The sequence below is a fragment of the Melospiza georgiana genome, chromosome 7 (assembly GCF_028018845.1).
Source record: "Melospiza georgiana isolate bMelGeo1 chromosome 7, bMelGeo1.pri, whole genome shotgun sequence".
Lineage (NCBI taxonomy): Eukaryota > Metazoa > Chordata > Aves > Passeriformes > Passerellidae > Melospiza > Melospiza georgiana.
Window position 1 is genome coordinate 7,826,534 of NC_080436.1, and position 21,649 is coordinate 7,848,182.

General features: G+C 42.5%; 1 protein-coding gene across 28 annotated transcripts in view; it reads right to left on the reverse strand.

The window, feature by feature from the left end:
• Positions 1 to 2,806: 2,806 nt before the first annotated feature.
• The window catches only part of MAP2 (microtubule associated protein 2), a 216,166-nt gene continuing 197,323 nt past the window's right edge, over positions 2,807 to 21,649 (reverse strand). For all 28 annotated transcript variants that reach the window (XM_058027808.1, XM_058027821.1, XM_058027830.1 and 25 more), the window contains 5 exons: positions 21,009 to 21,162; positions 18,197 to 18,540; positions 5,789 to 5,870; positions 5,172 to 5,284; positions 2,807 to 4,533 (listed from right to left, as the gene is read on the reverse strand). In XM_058027808.1, coding sequence (XP_057883791.1) covers positions 4,318 to 4,533; positions 5,172 to 5,284; positions 5,789 to 5,870; positions 18,197 to 18,540; positions 21,009 to 21,162 — 909 coding nt within the window. In that variant the 3' untranslated portion in view covers positions 2,807 to 4,317. The remainder of the gene's footprint in view (positions 4,534 to 5,171; positions 5,285 to 5,788; positions 5,871 to 18,196; positions 18,541 to 21,008; positions 21,163 to 21,649) is intronic.

The window sequence follows — 21,649 nt, forward strand, 5'->3', positions numbered from 1 at the left end:
GTAGATCATCTCAAGACCTCTGAAATTATCGAGTCCAACCAACACTATGAACCTACATCACCTTGTCAACCAGGCTGTGGCACCAAGTGCTACGTCCAGGCTGTCCTTAAACACCTTCAGGGACAGTGACTGCACTACCTCCCTGGCAGCCAGTTCCAATGTCGAATCACCATCTCAGAGAAGAAATTTGCACCCAGTAGGGAAATACTGACCCGCAGAAGAGGGTGCAAGCCATAAAAACGGATCCTTTTGTGTAAAAGTGAAAGGGATTGGCTGAACAATACAACTGGATCTGCTGTGACTGCTTCTGGGCAGACTGAGGGTCATACCAGCAGGTGCTGAATGTGCAGGGCTTGAGTCAGGAGGAGCTGGATCACAAACACAAGAAGGTAACACATGCAATTAGATGACAAGCGAGTTTATTTTGCAAAACAATCACTATACAGCAACAAATACAATTGCAAATTGGATTGAAAAACATGAACTACCTACCACCAGCCATTCAAGAAATGCCTCTTTTATGGTAACAGGCTCTAGAATTTTCAGAAAAAACACAGGTTTGTAACAGCAGACTGTATTCCTTGATATCCCAGCAAACAGCATGTTTACTTGTTGGCTTTTTCTCTTTGCTAAAGTTGAAGTGGCTTTTATACGCTTGACTTTTCCCAGTGTGAAACTAATTTACCTTCCTGCAGTGGGAATTGCTGGAGTTGCAGAGGGAGTTGCTTTAGCAATCTGACTAGTGAGTGAACTCACAGACACCTAGGCTAGAAATCTACCAGCACTGATTTTCACAGCTAATGTGATCTACTCTTCAAGGCATTTGCCTTTGAAGGGACATATACTTGGGTTTCAAACAGTATTTATTCCAGCATGGAAAAAACTTCTGCTCATGTGGTAGCCAACACAGGCTGCCTTTTGACTCCCTTTGAGTCATGTATTTAGGCAAACTTAGAGCAGTCATGATGAGGTTACTACTGTACCATAGCAGAGGACTGAATAATTAATTCCATTTACTGCTGTACAGTGAAAATACATATTGCCCTTGTGGGCTCATAATTTTCCTCATCAGGTTGAGTTTTTCCTTTACTCTTGCTGGACAGAGGTTTGCTCAACTTTGATTTGTTTCAGCTTGTGGTTACATAGAAACAGAACTCTGCAGATGAGACAAAAGCACTCTTTCATCTCTACAACCCGATGGATTATTAAATTTGGGGTGCTCTCCTAGGTACCCAAACAAGGTTTCACCATTCCTTTTGTCTGGATTACCTCTGCTTTGTAACACAATTGGGTCTCAGGCACCCAACAAACCTGCTGGCTCAACATGCCTGTGGAAAAGAAACACAACAGATGCAGTTTCCAGGAAGCTGGCTCTATCTTCTTTAGTGGGCATTACATATTTACAAACTGTTGCTTTTAAAACGAACACTCTTCTTGAGAAAGTTAAGATTAATATGAGCTTTTCAGTGAACATCTAGAGTCATGTAACATAACTTGGTTTTTTTAATTATTCTTCAAAAGCACAAAACTCTTAATTTCTTTTTATCTAACTCCACAGCATTCTAGGATTCTTTCTATGGAAAGATGATAATGATTACAAAGGTCTTTGCTTCAGTCAAAACAAGAAAGCTCATTTTAATGCATGAAATAAATGACTTGGTGTGTTACACACTCTAACTTTGGACTCATAGGTGGATTAACTAAGCCTTATTTTCTAGAGTATGCCAATTTTAAAAGCAGAATAAAAACACTCGAGTCTCAGGTTAACACTGTTTCCATGAGATGCTGCTCGGGTTCAGAGAGCAGAGGTTCAGTAGTACCAAGTTTTTCCCCTACACTGGCAAAAGGCATAGAAAGAAAAACCACTGCAAAGCTAATTTATATTAATTGATAGCATAATCAGAGCAAAGTGATACAAATACTGTCAGTTTTCCTTTCTGTCTGTTGTTTTTCTGAAAAAATGGGAAGAAGATTTTATTGCACCTCACTTGACACTGTTTCCATGTGAATTCTTAGGATTACTTTAAGCAGAAGTGTAACAAATACAAGGCAGAAATCAGAATCCTCCAATTGCACTTGGGATGGTTCTAAACTCACTGTCTTTTATATGAAACAACTGACTTACAGTGTTAGGTACTCTGTTGTGTGAAAAAGCTTTTTGCAGAGCTGAAATGTCATGTGTGGGGCTGTCAGAAGTTCATATTCAGAAGTTTGAGAGATTTAACCACTCTGTTTTGTGTTTGTACTGCTGTAGCAGCTTAGCCAAAACCCCACTTTGGCCCACTGAATATTTCCTGACCAGTAACTGCATTACTACCTGAATGTAATGATGGGGAATCCTGTGCCATTAATTTTTAGAATCTCCACAGACATAAAAATCTCTGTGAGTCTTTTCAGACCAAACCCCAACACACACACACACATGAAAATTAAGAAGGAAAAAGAACAGATCGAAAGTTTCCAAACCACATCATTAACCTAATACATACATCAAGTATAGCTCAACTGACAGTGCAAAGTTCAGTTAGGAGGTTTCAAAAGGAAAAGATAAAACAATCTGCAAGAATGTAAACTGCTCATTCCTTAATGTCTCATGTACATAGGGCACCAGCAGGTGATGATCTGCTGCTGAGGATCATCTCCATCACCAGTGTTCTCTCAGGTAACTCCACTAGATCTGTTGGTTGTGTATCTGCCTTTTATCTTTCATGCACATTTTTTCTTACACTTTTTATAGTCAATATAATCCCACTTTGCTCAGATTTTAAGATGCCCTATTTAATTGATGAATCTCTATGACAACCAGTCTAGGGAGCTGATCTTTATTTATTCATGTATTGTAATTTACAGGCATCTCTGCTATGATTATCACTGTTATCTGAGTGCCTGAGTGTACATGTGAGACATCACTAACGGAGTGGAAACAACATCTTAATATTTTTTCTGTGTTTCAACTTTAGCAAAAGAAAAACAATAAATCAAACATTCATTGTTACTATGGGAATGAAGAAAAAGATGAGAAAGGAAGGGAGGGAAAGAGAAAGGAAAGAGAGAGAGAAAGAAAGAAAGAGAGAAAGGAAAGAACGAAAGAAAGAACCAAACTATTGTGGATTTTTTAAAAATCCGTAGTCCAAACTCAGCCTTCTTTGGAGACTCTTTGACAAACATCTGGACCCCACAAAAATCATTTCTTTGTGAAGAAAGGAAGGGAAGAAGGAAGGAATCCTTTTTCTAGCATCACAGAATAGACTTGCATCTGTCACTAAAACAGGGTCACGGCTTTTAGTTGTTACAGAAAGCAACTTCATGCTACAATTTTCATCTTTTTTAAATGTATTCTTATGAATAGGGAAAAAACCCCCTGCTAACATCTACTTTTACATACCTAAAATTGCAACACCAAAGGGTGCAAGAGACACAGATACTGTGAATAAAGAAGTAGAATATTCAAGTATATGAGGAGGGCGTATCACAAATGGCCACAGAGAAATATATATATCTATAATACTGTATCAAACAGATGGAAAGAATGTGGAACTGGTGGTATGCACACAAATCTAGCTGCTTATCCAACTTTTCTAATCAGACACAAGTCTGTTGGGGTATGAGTGCTCGCTTTCAGCAGCTTTTTTACGTCACTTCCCAAAGCACGATTCAAATGTTTTCAGCTAGTATTTTCAGTTATTATTTAAATAATTTATTGGCTTTTCAGCTATACACTGACATAATTAACCAGGTTCAAAAAATGTTAATAACTTAATTCAACTTTTGTTCTACTCATTTATACAAAGTAACTTTTTTTTTTTTTTATTAAAGTTGAATTTCCCTATATGCCCTTCCTTCTGGTAAGCAGACCATTAATTTAACCTGTAATAACTTACAATGGGCAACTTTTCTTTTTTATTTCCCCATCTATCAAAAGAACTGTGAAATGAGCAACTTGGGATATTAACAAGGCTCTTCAGAAAGAGGTGGATGGCCTTCAGGCACATGAAAGGTAAAAATGCATTTTTATCATACTACAGTACTCCATGCAAGACAGAGCAGAGCAACAATAATTGTCCAATGTAACATACCGCTGTATACCCATATAAAGCCAGTGTCTTCCTGTTGTAAATGGAGGTCAGGCCAATTTCTGCATCTATGGAATTTTTTTTTTCTGTTTTTTTCTTTTAAACTGTATGGTAACTACAAGTCTTGGGATGTAACTTAGTTTTAGACATGGTAAAGAATGAACGTGACACCTGCTCTGAGCCCATTCCTGCCAAGAGCTCATGCCTAAATATTATTACTTCATACAATGCAAGATGAGCAAATTCATAACCCCTGCTTGGCAAGGGCTGCTGTGACATCTTCAGCAAGGGTAGCAAGCTGGGGTGACTCAAGCAGGTTGATGCTTCCAGAGGATGAGACGTTGCTGAGTCTGCGTGGCGAGGCCATGCTGGACCTGCCCGGTGACTGCGTGATGATCTCAGCCCCGTGGTCAACACGGGCCTTGGCGTGCTCTCTGAAGTTCAGCTTCTGGCTGTCAATCTGCTCCAGGAAAATAAAGAATTTCACACATCATATGTTCACTAAATTACCTCATTATACATCATCATTTGGGCATCATTTTGCTTATTTTAAAAAACTATTAGAAGGATCTAAGCTTCTTCCCTCCTTAGAAAATTGAACTTATCACCCTGTTTAATAGCTATTGGCATACTATGTTACATTCTCTTACCATTTCTGCCTCTGATGGATGCTTTAAAGAGAAGTTCTTAGCTGAACAAATTTCATAAGCATTACATGGACACTATGATTTGTTTTCAAAATCTGTATTTTCAAATGTTTTGTGGGAGTGATCTTACTTTCAGGATGTTTTCCTCCTGTTTCACAATGGAGTCCTCCTCTCAGATCATACCTGTGCTGTCCCTCAGTCCCAAACAAGGTTTGTCTTTAGGGGGAAAAGACAGTGCACAAACTACATGACTTTTCACTCTCAGCTTAGATGCAGGTGCAAGATGGGTCATTCCAAATTTCCAAGGGAACAAATTGGTACATGAGTGTGCTTGAAAGAGGACAGACAGATGTTTCCTACTTAATTCAGAGCCAGCACTGAATTTAGAGCTCTAGTGATTTCACTGGGCCAGGGGCACAGTGGGAGCCTTTTCTGACAGCTGTTCCTTTACCTTGACGTTACCACCACCAGGTACATGGTGGGCATTTTCCAGTGAACCAACTTTAGCCTGAGCTTTTTCTTTGAAATCCAGTTTCACACTCTCAATTTTCACACGCCCACCTCCTACAGAGGAAAAGGAAACACAGATTAGGAAATTGAAATGGCACAGGAGAAAACGAGTGCATTCATGCTTCAGGTCCCACTATCTCCCTTTTAGTTGAGATCTAATGATTTTTGAGAAGCACAGAATGATGCTCTGCATGTTCAGTAACATATAAAATCTTCAACATATATTTAAACTGTAAGCAGGTGCTGCAGTCCTACTGGTTTTCATGGGATTTAAGCACATGCTTAAGTATTTCACTGACTTCAGACTTCAGCCTATATTTCAATCTTATGCCAGAGCACCATCCTTTGGCAGTATTTTTTCATCACCTCCCTAAACTAGGTGGTCTCATACCTTTATGTCTTTATATATTTAGTTAAGTAATTTAATGTATTTTTATTACTAAAGAGTATTTCTTTTCTCTTTGACTGTAAAAGAGAACAGTATCATCCATGATTCTGAGCTCAAATAACAGTATTGGGTTCTTGCTTAGTCCCACAACCCATAAATTCCTACAGTACCTGGTTTGTGGTGGATATTCTTGAGTGAGCCACACTTAGAAGTCACATGACTCAAGTCAATCTTCTTGGTTACAATTTGTACCTGTCAAAAGTGCACACATACAAAAATTACAGGAATGAAAAGAATAAAATAAAAAATTATGTTAAAAGCCAAGCTCTGCAGAGAAAGAGTGAGAGGCTTCTATAAACCACTGGAAAAGGAGAAATGGTTAGTAGAACACAGACCATGCCACAAAAGAGGAAACCTCCAACCTAGGGAGATGACAAAGCTGGGTTAAGCTTTACTATTAGCAAAATGAAGAGGAGGATGAAGGAGATCAGCTTGTGGGTTCTTTCTAAAATGTTTCTGAGCCTCCTCCTTTCAGAGTGGGTGCTCCAGAGCCCTGCACACAGCAGGACCCATCCCATTTGCTTCTGTCTCGATTACGCATCCTGGCAACCAGGATATTTTGGTGACTGCTTTTTTCTCTACCATCTGTATTTTATTTTTCTGCATCTATATATGGTATCCATTTCCTGTCAATCCACTATGCAGAGTCTGAGTAATATACACACGTGCCTCCTGCAGCTGTACCTGAGCAGGCTGAGGTTCAGCCAGCTGGCTCAGTGCTCACTGCAGAGCAGCAGGTCAGGCACCCTCCCTCCTCCTGCTGCCACCTTGCCATGGCTGTGCTGAGCCCAGCTTGGGAACAGCCACAGAGTGGCACTCCCAAGTAACTCCAAGAGGTGGCCCACAGGCACTGAGCTGGCAAGCCCCAAATCACAGCCAGCCAGGAGCTCCAGGGTAACTGCAATGCCACTGGCTCGCTCACCAGTGGCTTAGGCCAGCACTGGCTGCTGTATTGACCCTGCCTGGATCAGACATACCCACAGCATCAGCTCTTCCATCTGAGGGGTGATCATTTCCATCAGGGCAGTCATAGCCACCTTGCTACTCCAGTGTGCCCAATAAAACCAGCAGGTGTCTGGTCAAACCTTGGGCCACCTCAGTTTCTTATACTGGAATGATGCTGTGACATCAGCACCCAGCATGCTGGCTGATCACACCCTCTTCTCTGAGCTTTCTTTGTCCGCCTGTTTTATTTTTCTTCTTCCCCTCTGCTGAATGCACATAACCGAAAGGTTAGCTGAGGAAGAACTGGTGCACAGAAAATGCCCAGTGGGGAGGCTGGAGTCTCACTGTGTGCTGCAGTCTCTTTCTGGAAATTACTTTCTTGGGCTCCTCCCATGAAAGAAAGGCACTGAACCATTTTGGCTCAGACTGCACTTTCACTTGGGCATTTAGAGATAACCTTTATTTCATCATTTAGAGATAAACCTTCTTTTATCACTTAGAGATAACCCTTCTTTTATAATTTCCTTTCCCTGTCCAAGTTCTGAAAATGTTTTGTGCTCTGTGGGGAGAGATCAGGAGACCACCACCACAAACACAGGGCTCACAGGACTACCAGACAAACTCACACGTGAAACAGCAGCAAGAAGGAAAGCAGTGCTCAGAGGAAGGGAGACAGAGGCTTCTGCCTGTGTGAGGTGCTTCACCACAGTGGAAGTGCCTGTTCCCAGGGTGTCCACACTACTTACATTTCCTCCCCCTGCAGAATGTTTGATGTTATCTCTGGAACCACACCGGGACTGAATATCGCTAAAATCGATCTTCTTGTTTAAAATCCTAACCTAAAAGGAATTGGAGGTAACTTACACATACCATACACACACTCAGTTGGGGATGCAGGACAAGGAAACCAGGGTAATTTGCCTCCTACAGTGACTCCTTCTTCTGACACTTGTATTGAAATGTGAGAAAATAAACTCTTCATATGTTCACACAGCATCTGTAAATACATTGCGCTGCTCTTTTTCTACCTCACAAAGTGGTGGTGAGCTACAACGGGGAAAGTTCTATACTGGGAGGTATGAGAGGTGGCTTTTCCCTGAAAAAATTAAAGAACTCCATGCTTGCTTGGACTGGGCGTGGTCTTTGGACAGCCTGTCCTAGGGTCTATTGAGGGATATTCAGTATTTCTACTGAACTGGCCACAAGAAGATGGGAACCCACCTTCCCACAGCTCAGCACTCTAGCCTTTGATGCAGAAATCCCAAATCCAGCCAGCACAGGCACAGGCTGAAATCCTGAAGTATTTCAACCCACCAATGATAACAGCACCAGCCAACCCCACACAACTGGTAGGTCACCTTCAGAAGGGCATCTTCAATAGTCAAACTAATTTCTATCTTTCCCCCTCCCATCTGCTTATCTGTCCAAATAAACCAACATACACTGAAACATGAAAGCAAATGCCTTTGGAATTTCATGCTTGTGCTTTCTTTCAATATGATGTTTGTTTAAAAATGTACCCCAGTACTATATGAGACACATGTCACATCAGTTACAGAACCACACATCAGACGTGTATTCAGATCTGACTCTCAGACAGCTTCTGGCTAGACACAATTGGGCAAAACAGAAGGAAAGCCTTCCTGGCACTTTCTGAGCACATCTCTCAATGATGGATCAGCAGCACTTCTTAGCTATGGCCACAGGGATTCATCTGCTCTGAAAATGCTGACTTATGGGTCACGGCAAGACCTCTGCACTCCGGGCCTGTAGCTTAAAATGGAGCCAAAGCAAGGTGAAAAGTTGAGAGAGTGCCTTTGATCAAGTGCTTAAAGGCTGATTTGCACTCAGAAGTCTGACAGTTCATGAGTCTCATGGCCCATGGACCCAGCTAGCAGATATATAAAGAACCAATCATCTCAATTATCTCTCCATCTCACTGGGTGAAATGTGCCCCTGTGCAGCAGGGCCAGCACAGAGACCTATGCATCATTTGTGTCCTGTGCTGAGGGCAGGAGAGAGCTGAGGGACATGCATGCATTCTGCTGCTCATCTGGCACAGGGAGGAACTGAACTGATTGAGGTTTTCCCTGATGATCTGTTTCTCCCTTTCCTGGGATATAGCAGTATCCCTGCACATATTTAAATCATAACCACCCTCTACAACTAAGTGTTCCACAAATGAACAGGGTTTTGTTTCCTGTAAATAAGGGCTTGAACTGCTTAATTCATCCATCCTGTATACTCCAGAAAGCCCTATCCCTTCCAGCCAGCATTTTGTCCCAAGCTTTCTCCCAAGTCTGCTGGACTGGGCCAACAGGCAGTCTAATACACAACCAGCCAAGTGTTTGCTGTCCCTGATTGTGGAGAAGGGCTGAGTTCACTGCCTTCACCCCAGTGATGGTGTTATGCTGAGTCCCTACTTCATACTCTGTGTAGAGGGACCTTTTGTATTTCTCACCACTGCTCCTTTGCCAGCACTGGCTGAAATTGTCCAACAAGGTCCAAATGAGTTGAGAAAGGCTGAGACTGCCAGCCAGCCAGTGTGACTGCAGGAGCAGTTTTGTTTGAGGAATCACTGCAATCAGGAGAGGGAGCTTACCAGAAAGGGACAGAAACCATTCAGACTAAAGAGAAATTTGGCTTGCAAACAAAGAAGAAACTTTGGCTTGCAAACTGACTATGAAACATTTGAAGCTGGCATCTGGAGGGAAATCTTCAACTATCAGAGCAAGGAATTGCCACGTGAGGGAGCACAGCTACAAGAAAATGGCAAACTTTCATGATGGCATTTGATGAAAGGAATTATATGATACAGCTGCCTGCAACAGAGGCAGCACAAACACAATGAATCACCAGGAAGGTTCTCTGTGTTCCAAATGTGTATGTACATCTTGTGGGTGGGTGGAGGTGTGGTAGGGATGCACATATATGCACTTCAGTTGTGCTGGAAGTTAAATTAAAGATCAAGCCCGCTCATGCTCTCATTCAGGAAAGGAAACATTTTGTGTGTGGCAAAATGAAAGTCTGTGGCAGAAAAGGGCTACTTTTTATCCCCACTCTCTAGAAATCCCAACAAGATAAGATGTCATGACAGAATCCCTTGTAACCCCTGTTCTGACCTGCCAGTATGAAGTGGGTACCTTCTCTTCTGATGTGATACTGGTTTGCCCAGGTATGCTGGGAAGGGCCTGGAAGTCAGTATCTGGGTTAAGATGAAGCAGAGGTTCCTCTGCACTTGTCATAATTATGTGTAATTAAACCATGGTGGAAAATTAAAGCCTTACAGACAATGCAATGTTTATTCTATAAAACCATATTGCCCAAGAGAAAACTGGCTTTCTGTCTGAAGCCCTGGATGTCTGACAGGCTTTCCCCTCACTCTGTCTTCTGCTGACTCCTCAGCAGTGGTCCAGAACTGAAGCCCAAGGCAGACTGTGTGCCAGCATGCACGCAGCATGGCCCCAGTGACTCCCACTGCTTCCAGAGAGCTCCCAGCAGGGCTGGGAGAGTGCACTCCAACACTCACCCATGCAGCTGGAATGCTGCCTGTGAGAGCTCTGGGCAATGGGGAGCATTTATCATGCATAGCCTGCAAGGAAAACAAGTGCAGAAGGTGTTTTTGTCAGAGCTGATTTAGATGAGGCCTACATTGCTCTGCACTCAGCCCAGTTAACTGGTTCCCTTCCTACTCCTTCAGTGGCCTGACTGGCAATCAGAGCAGCTGGAGGTCTAAGGGAAGCTTCTACACTAGAGCACAGGGAATAGTTTTGGGTTAAGCTTGCTGGCACAAGAAGAAGCAGACAGGCTATGAGACACAATATCTGTGAATCTTCCAGTCAGATACATGCCTCCTGTAAAGCAGAATATGAGCTGGATTTCAAAGATTCCCTGTACAACAGTTTGCAGGTCCTCCTCTGCCAGTACTACACCACTGTGTTCGTGAGGAGCAGAAATTTGTAGGAACACTAAGAGGAAGGCAGATAAATGCCTAAAAGAATTTAGTTCAGTTGTGTTTAGCAGTTTAGTTCACTGCTGAAGACAACACCAATGTCCAAAAGCTGCTTATGCAAGAGAAAGAATTAGATTCCATTGCTGCCTAGAATAACTCAGTTCAGCTGCTTTTCACAAGAGGAAAAGCCCCTAACTTACCAACATCTGGGCAGAGTCAACAAACAGCTTTCCTTCTATGGCATACTACACTTGTATACATTGAAAAAGATATCTGAAGAACAAAAATTGTGATGCTGATGATATTAAAGGCTCTAAATATTTTTTCCAAGGAAATGATGGCTTATGTTCTCCCTGCTTTGCAATTAGGGCCTCTGAGAAGCTCTGCCACAAATACTGCCTAAAGCATTAAAAATACTTTAGCTTGGCTCTACTTGGCTGTTTGAACATGCTGTGGAACTGTAGTACTAGGAAAAGCTTCCAGACTCCTAACAGCTTATCAAAAAGGAAAGCTTCCTTCTATTTACCACAGCACTTTGACTAAGCTATATCCCAGGAACCAGACATTCTTTCAGTGTTTGATCTCTAGGTTAACAGAGGTATTTAAGTGAGACAAGGATTGATCTTGCACAGGAAGCAAGGTTAAGTTTAAAAACTGATTAGAATCAAGAGAGAGTTCAAAGTGCTTCCAAATTTATCTGCTGCCAAGGACAGATGATACCAGACTTCCTGCTCCTGCCAGAGGCTACAGGGAGAGGAAAGTGAGACAGAGAGTATTTATTTGGCCTAGTAAAGTCCTTGAAGAGAAAGACTGTGCCTCAGATTTGCCACACCTACAGACAAGGCTTGTGATGATGTTCAGCCTTTGCACTCCTGGAATGAGAGGATACACATACACCAGCAAGGCTGCCAGCCAGAATCTAGTGATATTCAAAAAAGGCTGTGCTGGACATAGGCAAAATAATGTCCCATTCTCACCCTGCTCTTAGTAAAGGGTGAGCAAGGCACAGTCATTCTGACTTTTAAAAACATACTGAGAGGCAGACACTGAGCAGATAATATTGTCATCAGCCAAGTCTTGAATCCTTGCACAGGACAAGAGAGGCTGGTTGACAAGCTTCTCTATACCTACCCTCACATCACTGTGTTAAAGTAATTAACAGGATGGCCTTGCTGAACAAGGCGTGTCCCTACCAATCAGGGGAGGAAAGGTCTGTGGACAAATACTCAGAGGGTCTGCATAATTATGCTACAAGTACAAAATAAAACAATCAGTTTCCATGCCAAAGAGTTTACAGTCAGTAGTCAACAGTGAATTTAACAGGGAGTTCAAGGAAGTGCAAGATCCCTGTCAGATGAACTGTAGCATGTTCTGCAATCACACTCCTCAGCAAAGCTGGGAAACTGATCAATATAATTGTAAAAAAGTATTGAAGACGCACACAAAATAAAAAAAATCCTGGGAGTGCAATTAATTCACCTAAAATACAAAATCTTTGGTTTAGTACTTCCTTTAACAACAACAACAACCAAACTAACAGATTTGCTAAAATTCAGAATTCAACACTTAAATTTTTGACACAACAGTTCCTACTCAGGGAAAGAGTACTATTAGCTTCAAATATCTAGTGTTGAGCATCAGGTGTCAGTTTCCAAATCAGTTTCTGTGTCTTTGAGAAGAAATGAGTTTTGAGCCACTACCTTTGGAATTTCTTTACTCCAGCATAATGGGGACAATTAGGTTATTCAGTTCAAGTTCAAAAATACCTTGCAGTCATCTCTTCATGCAAACTGGCTTTCCCAACATTCAGCAAATATTTCCCTTAGCATTTTATTGTTCAAATCCAAATTTCCAATCTAAAACCATCTATTCTTTTCTTTCTTGCCCTTCCTGTCTACCAAAACAATTTTTTCTAACCTTTCCATGCAAAATGGAACACTATTATATGATGAAACAGATCTAATCCAGATTATGGATTAGATCCATAATCCAGACTATGGATTAGATCCAGATTATGTATTCCCTGATCATTATTCCCAAAACAACAACCTTTCTCATTTTATTTCTCAAAGTTTAGGCTACTTAGAGCTCAGCTGGAAACACCTCCTCTGCTGAGCTTGCTGCTGGGATAACTCAGACTTCCTCAGGAATTTACATCCTGGTAATGTCAATCTACTCTAGAAAAAAAAAAAATACAGCTTCTTCCCATAGTTATTAATGAGAGAACAACACCACATGGTACCATCACAGCTGGGATTTGACTCTTCTAACATTAGCCAGCTAAGAATTGGAACTGGCTGCTTAAGCTGCCAACTGTAGCTGGTGGAAAGATACTGAATCCTCCAGAAAGTGGCACCTCCAGCCCTAGACTGAGCATCTGAGTGGCAGAAATCAGGGCAGTGCTGCTCACTGCCTACAAAAAACTGAGAGACATATGGCTGCTGCAGCGGGTAGAAGTTCTCTTAGTGGCTGGAGCCCATGGGACTGCTTGGGAGCCTCCTGATTGTGGTTCACAGTTTGCCTCCCAGGCAGGGTGCACATTTTACAGATGGGTTAGGTACTGCAGTGATGTTACTCTGTCCTAATTCTCTGCTCAGTTCTAGCAACCAAACACCTTTCCTCAAAAAAGCCCTTCTGAAACTTGCTAGAGGCTGGCAGTGATTGCTTAATTTTTCTAAAATATGAGTCAGGAAGAACATCTAGCTTTTTATCCAGAATAATTCAAGGCTTAACTGTACAGACTGTACTCAGGCAAGCCTTCCTTTAAACAAGTGCAGCCTGAACACTGGAGCTGCAAGATGTTATTTCTGCCCAATCTGCAATTTTCAGCCAAAATTCTAAATTTCATAAACTTAAAAATTACAGGTTTGAGCTGTGACAGATTTTTGAAGGTGTACCTGAAACTCCTAATTTCTCTTCACATTTGTAGATCTGCAATTAACAAGCGGTGAATTCATTTCTAATTTTCAGTGCAGAACAAATCCCTTCAAATGTCTTGTAAATCCCCAGACTTGGGAACATACAAAGAAAGCAAGAGCAGACTGACAGAGATTAATTTATTTTACAGTTCTGAATTGTTGAGTTGACAAATACACAGATTTATTCCAATGAGTGAAGCCAACAGTGTGGAAACAATTGCCTCCCAGTCTCTCAGCTCCATCATGGAACAGCAGCCTGACAATCCACACCTCCCTGTACAGCTGACTCAGGTGCCTCTGGCTGGGGAAGGCACCAAATTTGGCCCTAAAAAGCTCATTTATGTTCTGAGCTCATTTATGTTCTTGCACTGACCTGTGCAAGAACATCCTCTTGACTTGGGCCTAAATGGTTTTCATTCACCTATGTTGTTACAATGGACTGGAGAAAAAGCACATGGTGTGCTGGAAGGAGAGGGGATCCAGCAACAGCTCCGACTGCACTTTTTGTGAAGCCTTGCTCTCTACCAACTTTTTAGACACTCTTCAGCAGCCATAACACCAATAGTACATAACTTACAGACTTGCAGATTTTGGGCAGTCATGAGTGTCCATAAAGTGGTGCAAAGACATGCAGAATGGGGAGGAACTATAAGATGCCACCTCGAGGGGAAGTTAACTGAGAACTTTTGATCTCCCTTTCTGCAGGAGGTGCTCAGCTCTGGTGCACCAACCAGACCAGTCTGTGTCTGTACTGACTGTACCCTGGCACGCTGTCACTGAGGCAGGGAACATGCCAGAAGCCCACAGATCTCTGCAGACAGGGTTATAAATCATGATGATGGGGGTCTGGGGTGTGTGCTGGGGGGGAAATCTCCCCTCCCATCCCGATGCCTTTTCATTGGTCCTAAAATCAGGAGCCAGACACAGTTAGGGTGGTTAAAAGGGGTTACCTTTGTAAGGATCCATAGGTGCACAATTCACCAGGTGGAAAACACCAAAGTTGTACATACAGCATAATGTGCATACATTTTTAACAGGGTTTACAAATTAGCATATATGACAAGAATCCCCAGTTAGAAGCATAACTGGTGAGGTAATTCCACAGTCCAACTCTTTTTTCAAATTCCTCCTCCTCTAGATAGGGACTAAACTGTTTATAAAAATATGTCTGGAAGAGCTGGCCTCAACCTCAGTTCCCAGGAAGAACCAAAATAGGACAGGAGCCTCAGATCCCCAGCTTGGAACCTCTGGAATGTGTTTTGTCTTTCTGCTTATTGAGTAGAGTCAGGAAAATACTGGAGATAAGCTACAAATACAATAATAGGATACAGAGCTACAAATTGTCTTAGGTTGGAAATGCAAGATGTGTCTGGGGGTGTGCATTCTGTGGCCATCTGTTGGAACCAGGTGGGGCAGCCATCTTCTGTTAATTGGGCCACCTGTTAGAACCAGGTGGGGCAGTGCTCTTTATCTCTGCCACAGCCATCCTCCCTGCAGGAGATCTCTTCTGTTCACGGCCAGTGAGTGTCCCTGCATGGCTGATAAAATTCCATCATCCCATTGGGAGATGCTCCACCCAGGGGAGCAGCCAAGCATTCCTACCTGGATACAATCTGAGGTTTGGGACAGCACAGCAGCCTTTGTCCACTGCATTCCCAGAGGAGCAGCTTTCTTCTCCCCTGCATTCCCAGAGGGAGCCCAGGCCCATCTCCAGCATCCCTGGACCTTCAGAGGAAATCTCCCCCCTTGTGCAGGATCCCTGCTCCAGCAGAACCACAGCTGGCACTGCAGGAGGGCTGAGCCACCATAGGATGGGACTGTGCCACCACCCTGACACACAGGGGGTCGGGGCCTGTTCTGACTCTCTCATTGTTGTTTTGTGTTACTGCATTTTTATTTTTCTTTATAAAGAACTGTTATTCCTACTCCCATATCTTTGCCCAAGAGCCCCTTAATCTCATAAATTATAATAATTTGGAGGGAAGGGGTTTACATTTCACATTTCAAGACAGGCTCCTGCCTTCCTTAGCAGACATCTGTCTTTTCAAATCAAGACAAAATTTATGTGTAAAAACACAGAGAATATATAAAAGAAGACAAGGCAAAAAAAATCAATTCATCATTAATCCAAACTGATTTTGAAGCTAAGATAGCCATTCAAGCCTCTTCATCTGCCCACCTCTGAGATGTCTTACCAGTGCCAGTCCATTTTATCACCTAATGAACAAGCCTATTCTCCTTGCACACATTTCTGTGGTTTTTGGAAAGCATCTACTGAATAGTGGTGTCATCAATTTGTTCAAACTTTCTGACTCATTACTAATTGCATTTTGTTTTCTACAATTTAGGAAGATGGTGAAGTTCTTCCTTAATCTTCCTAAAAACCTTCACGGAACATTTCATTCTTCAGCATGACTTAGATATTTCTTTTTTCTATGTGTCATCTTATTTCTTACAAGGTGCCTGCCTGTCACTATAATTAGTGGCATTTTAAAGCTCATGCATGTAATTCTAGTTTGTGCAGCTCCATTCACTTTGATGATGCTCTGCTGCTTCATATCCACTGAAGTTCTTGCCTGTGGCTGAGATTTTAGATATACATTTTAAGATAAAATTAAGAGAAATCTAGGTTAGTTTTATCCTTGGTTGCTGGTCCATGAAGCATTCTAAATACTCTGCCTTGCCAGGAATGAAAATACTCAATTAGTGCACTTCTGTACTCTGATATGGTACCAACCACAACCATAGACAGAATTTCAAAAGGAAAACCAAAAATATGAACCAAAAAAACACAAGAAAAAAAATTAGTCTTGGCATCTAAAACAGATTTCCAACACCCTCTCCCAGCTCCCCGTGCTTCCCTTGGGCTGTCTGAGAAATAACAGATGCAAATGTGTTACTTTTGTAAGCACAGCATTTCCTCCCCAGCTGATGCAGTGAGAAAATCCATCTGAAGCCCAGCAGACATATCCATGAGCAAGTCTCCTCTGAGCTTTGCCAGTGATGATCCATTTCACCATACTGTACCAGAAAGAGAAAACCACACAAGCACCTCCTGGCTGCACCACAGAGCAGAGAAGCCCTCATTTCTCCCCAGTGCAGAATACCAATTAAGACATGTTTCAAACTCTCTATTCCTAGGAAGAGCTTAATGCAGTGCAAAGTTAGCTTGTTCCTCCCCCAAAAAGCATTCTTTTCACACTCACACAACCCCCATCAGGTGGAATGATTTCTCCCCTTTTCTTTGTTTCTGTGCCTGGCAAGTCAGAGTTGAAGGAAAATCAGTTTGCTGTCTGATGAGCTTTTGATAAAATTCCAGGCTGAAGCACTGTACCTCTTGATTTATTTAGCATTCAAACATCCCCAAGAGCTTCTTTAGTTTTGCAATCCAGCCTCTGGAAGTTTCAGAGTGCAGCTTTCTCTAGAACAGCTCAAAGTTAAGAGAAGTCCTTGTGCCAGGCTCAAATATACCATGGTAAAAGCATAGTCTGTCTCAAAATGACACTTTTGGGCTGCCTATCTGTACTCCTTTAGTGATTTGCCTGTTATGTTTGTGTACTTAACTTGCCCAGATACATGTTGGGTTTTTCTCTGCCTGTTTTTCCTGTTGCTATCAGCACTTCCAGTTCAGGTTAACAAGAAGCTTTCTGTTTGTTTCATGTATCATCACTAAAAGCAAATAGCAGATAACAGCTCATTTCAGCCAGGGTAATATTGCTACCAGACATTAAAGAACTGAGCAGACATAAGGAAATGACATTAGCTTTCATGTGCTGCTCTCACAGACCCTCTAAAATTCAACTGCAGAAACTGGAAAAGAATTTTCCTAAAACCTCTTGTCTAGACTAAGCAACTATGGCATAAAGGAGACATGAAGGAAAACTTTAGTGAGCTTCTCTTTGCCCAACCCACAGCTCAGTAGCTACATACCACTGGAACTAAAATATGCTTTAGCTTCAGTCATGTGCAGATTTCCCCTGGAATGCCCACAGCAGTGAAATGCCATCCTGTGCCATCCTTCACTGCTCAAAGACTCTGAGCAGTTCTTTAGAGCTGCTAAGGACATTCAGCTGTCTAGGCATGGTGTCTACAAAGAAATACAATTTGCTGTGGCCTCCTGGTTCTTGTATAATTGCTAGAGTCCAGAGAGAGTGACAGAGAGGAGGAAGATGGGGTACCATGGTGCTGGTTTCAGGCCCTAAGTCCAACAGCTGGGCCTGTAAGAGGAATGCTAATCCAGGAGCACAGTCTGAATTTGTCTTGCTGGAGCCCCTGCACACCCACATCTGCTACCTGGTATGGCAAATGGAGTGGAGCTCCCATGCAAAATAATCACACCTGTCAAAATAAAGGCAGAAGTACCTTTGCTGAGGCATTATCTCCTGGACTTCATGAGTAACTGGGTACTGTGCAAATCCTGGCAAGTACTGAATGTGGTAATTTACCATGAAAACAGATCAACACCTTAGAGATATCTCACTGTTTAAAATATGAGCCTGTTCTTTTTCTCTGGAAGACTTACAGCAGGCACAGTTAAGTTCTGAAGATTGTCCTCTTCTTTGCCATTTAACATCACTTAAACAAGCAAGGGATTTGGAGAACCACAAGTAGCTTTATAAGGCAACTCAAGATGTCTCCTATCACAAAGGTGCACACAAAAGAGTAAATAACACATGGGTGAACATGAAGAGTGGAATCCTTACCTGCCCTCCTTTAGGCTGGTATTTGATATTATCTGTTGACCCAATTTTGGACCTGACATTCTTGAGGTCAGGTAGAGGCTGATTAATAACTCGTAGCTGCTTTGGAGTGGCTGGAGATTTAGGAGGAGTGCGAATTATGGCAACTTTTTTCTCAGTAGGTACCAGTATTGCAGATTTGGGGGTCCCAGGAGTGTGGGGAGTTCTGGAGTAACTGGGTGTCCCTGGAGTGCCTGGGGTACGGGAGGCATAGCTTGGTGGTGTCCCTGGAGTGATGGCAGTGGAGCCAGGAGTAGTGGGGGTAGAAGTTCCACTTTTTCCCGTTCTGCTACGAATTGGCTCTGATCCTACATGCAAGAGAAAAAAACAAACAGCTTTAGAGGCACAGAAGTACAGCTCTTCTTCCCTTTGTACTCCCAAAAGTGCATCCCTATGTGCCAAGCAGGACACAGCTCTTCAGGTGACAGTGCTGCTGCTGGAACAGCAGCAGGAATGGGTCACTCTGTGTCTTACTTGGCTAATCAACCTGACAGGAATTACCTGGCCATGAGAGGTTGAGCTTTCTATTCTGTACCACAGGAGTGCTTCCCACAATACCCCTGCTTCCTGCAAAGCTGCCTAAACAAGGCACATCATCACATTTATTTCTATTTTGGGCAAAGGACGAGAAACATCCTTGGAATCCAGCCTCTGGGACTTGATCCAACCAATTTCAGTGGATCTGGGCAATAAACTAGAAAGCAGTAAAAATTCTAATGACATTCCTGAAATAAAAAGCTGTGAGTGCCTGGCTGGAGCTGTTTCTCATACCACTGCTGGTAAAGTGCAGATGAACCCCAGGTGAGCATTCAACTGGTGCACAAGCTATAGCTCTGTTGTGTGGATGGGTAGATGTCCTCACATTCAATTGCTATTTTTCATTAGTGCTGTGAAAGAAAACCATTACCACAGGCAACCTTGACAAAAAGTCACATTCTACTTACATTTGCATGCAAGTAAAAAAACACCAACTCTATCATTTTGTAGCAGCTCCATTCAGCATTTATGGCATTGCCAGTCCTTTTCACTGGGCACAAGGATCAGTCTAGCTGTGTTTTCTGCAGCCAGCTCTGCTCCTAACTCTCAAACATAAATAAACAGAAGCTGAGATATCTCCAAAGTTAAATTTTGCTGAGAATACTTATGGAGAGAAAGATCAAGGTAACTCTCAAAACCTGGGAACCCCAAATGGGTGCATGTATGTTTTCACTCTTCAAATATTCAGAAATTATAAATCCAATGGGCCCCTCAAAACCATCCAGGTGGACTAAACACATTCTTATTTCAAGTATTATCATTCTGTTTGTGCAATGATGGTGGCCCAAACCCAATGCACTCCTGTCCCTGGGGCTCAGGAGACACTCCTTGCACATGATTCATTAGGCAGACTGAGCATACTCCACTGATCTCCCATTTCCCTGAACAGGTTTCTTTCTTTCCAAACCAAGCCTAAAGCTTCTTACTATACCATCTGAGACAGAAAGTGAAATTTTTTTTCCCACCTCCTTGCAGGCCTGGTGTATTTACTTTTCATTTCTCAGCTCTTCATCACCTGCCAAATGCTTAATGGCCTCTCACTCCTGGTCAAGAGAATGGGCTGGATTCTCTTGCAGCTGGAAGTCACTCTGCTTTCAAAGGGTCTCTGTTTCACCTTTGGTGCATCACTTATGATGTTTTTTGCAGAATTTAATCATCTACTTCTCTTAAGCTGTCTTAAAAAGGGCTGAGATTGGTTTCTAAAGGCAGAAGACAGAGGAACTCCTATTGGAAAGCAGGAAGCCACATGTAGGTTCTAAGGCCTGGCTAAAAGTTCTGGCGTTATTTAGTAAATTGTCTTTGTCCTGTAATTTATTTTGGCTTGCGATTTGATAACTTTGGTCCTCATAAAAGGAACCTAGCTGGTTCACTGCCCCCAGTGAGTCACTCTGCTACTTAACATCTCAATTCTCAGCAGAAATTTTACCCTAGGAGTAGAGCATAGGGAGATAATTACTGGGAAGCAGCAAATAAATGACTCTAACTATCAGGTTCACTTTTCCAAGACCCATCAGAATATTTCAGGTTGTCTGCTTCAGCTTTGACTCATTATTCCTTGCTGCTATTTGTAAATGCTCTGTGTTAAGTACCTCACCCAGCTCTGAGCTCCCTGCAAAGGCATTTTCTAATATCAGCAATTAATCTGGGCAGCAGACCTTGCTCTGGGCACTGCAGGTGCATCCTGTCCCTGCTTTCAGGCACTTGGCATGTGAACAAAACCAGTTCTACAGCGTGCGGTGTTCACAGGGGTCCCAGGATGAGGGAAGAGACGAGAATGTTGACTCCACATTTCAGAAGGCTTGATTTATTATTTTATGATATATATTATATTAAAACTATACTAAAGGAATAGAAGAAAAGATTTCATCAGAAGGCTGGCTAAGAATAGAAAAGGAATGGAATCAATAACAAAGGCTTGTGACTTGGACAGAGAGTTCAGACAGCTGGACTGTGATTGGCCATTAATTAAAAACAACCACATGAGACCAATCACAGATGCACCTGTTGCATTCCACAGCAGCAGATAATCATTGGTTACATTTTGTTCCTGAGGCCTCCAGCTTCTCAGGAGAAAAAATCCTAAGGAAAGGATTTTTCAGAAAATATCATGGCTACACTACAGCACACCCCAGAACCACTCCTCTGTGTCAGAGGCTGTGCAATGTGACAAATCTGACGAGGATGGAGACAACCACCAAAGCAAGAGAAGGTGAATACGCAAAATAAAGAGATAACTCACGGGTAGTCCGTCGTACTGAGGAGGAGAGAGAAGATGTGAGGGACAGGGAGTTCTCCTCTCTGTCTCTGTCTCCTGAAACACCTCGCCGAGGAGGGAGGATGGAGGAAGGCCTTGGCAGAGATGAACGCTTCTCAGGGCTCTTGCTTACTCCATCCTACAGCAGCACAACAACAAAGGAAGGTTTAGTTTGCAAACCTCACTCTTTAGGCTATGATTTCCTGTACCTACACACAGAGGGGAAAACCTAATCCTGTGGGCCCAGTTTGCTCCTGACACAGGAACCTGTGGGGATCAGTCACCCTCCATGCTCTCCTTTAGCTCCCTAGTGCTTCTTTACTGCATCCAAACCTCTTCTGATGACTATCCCGAGACAGCTAGGGATATTCTTGGGTCTAAATATGGATGGATCCCACAGCTGGCTCTTACTAAGGAAAAAAAGTGGGGTTTTTAAGTGCAAATTGAAAGTAAACTCTCTAGAGCTCAAGTGTGAAATTCCTATATGAATTTACCTGCAAAGTAACTGCATTACTGGTGTCCAGACACTAGATTGGTACGTGTTGTGTGATTTTTGCATATTCAAACACTAACTTGTAAATTTCTTATGGACATAATTTTTTAGCTACAGGCTTTGATGGTATTTT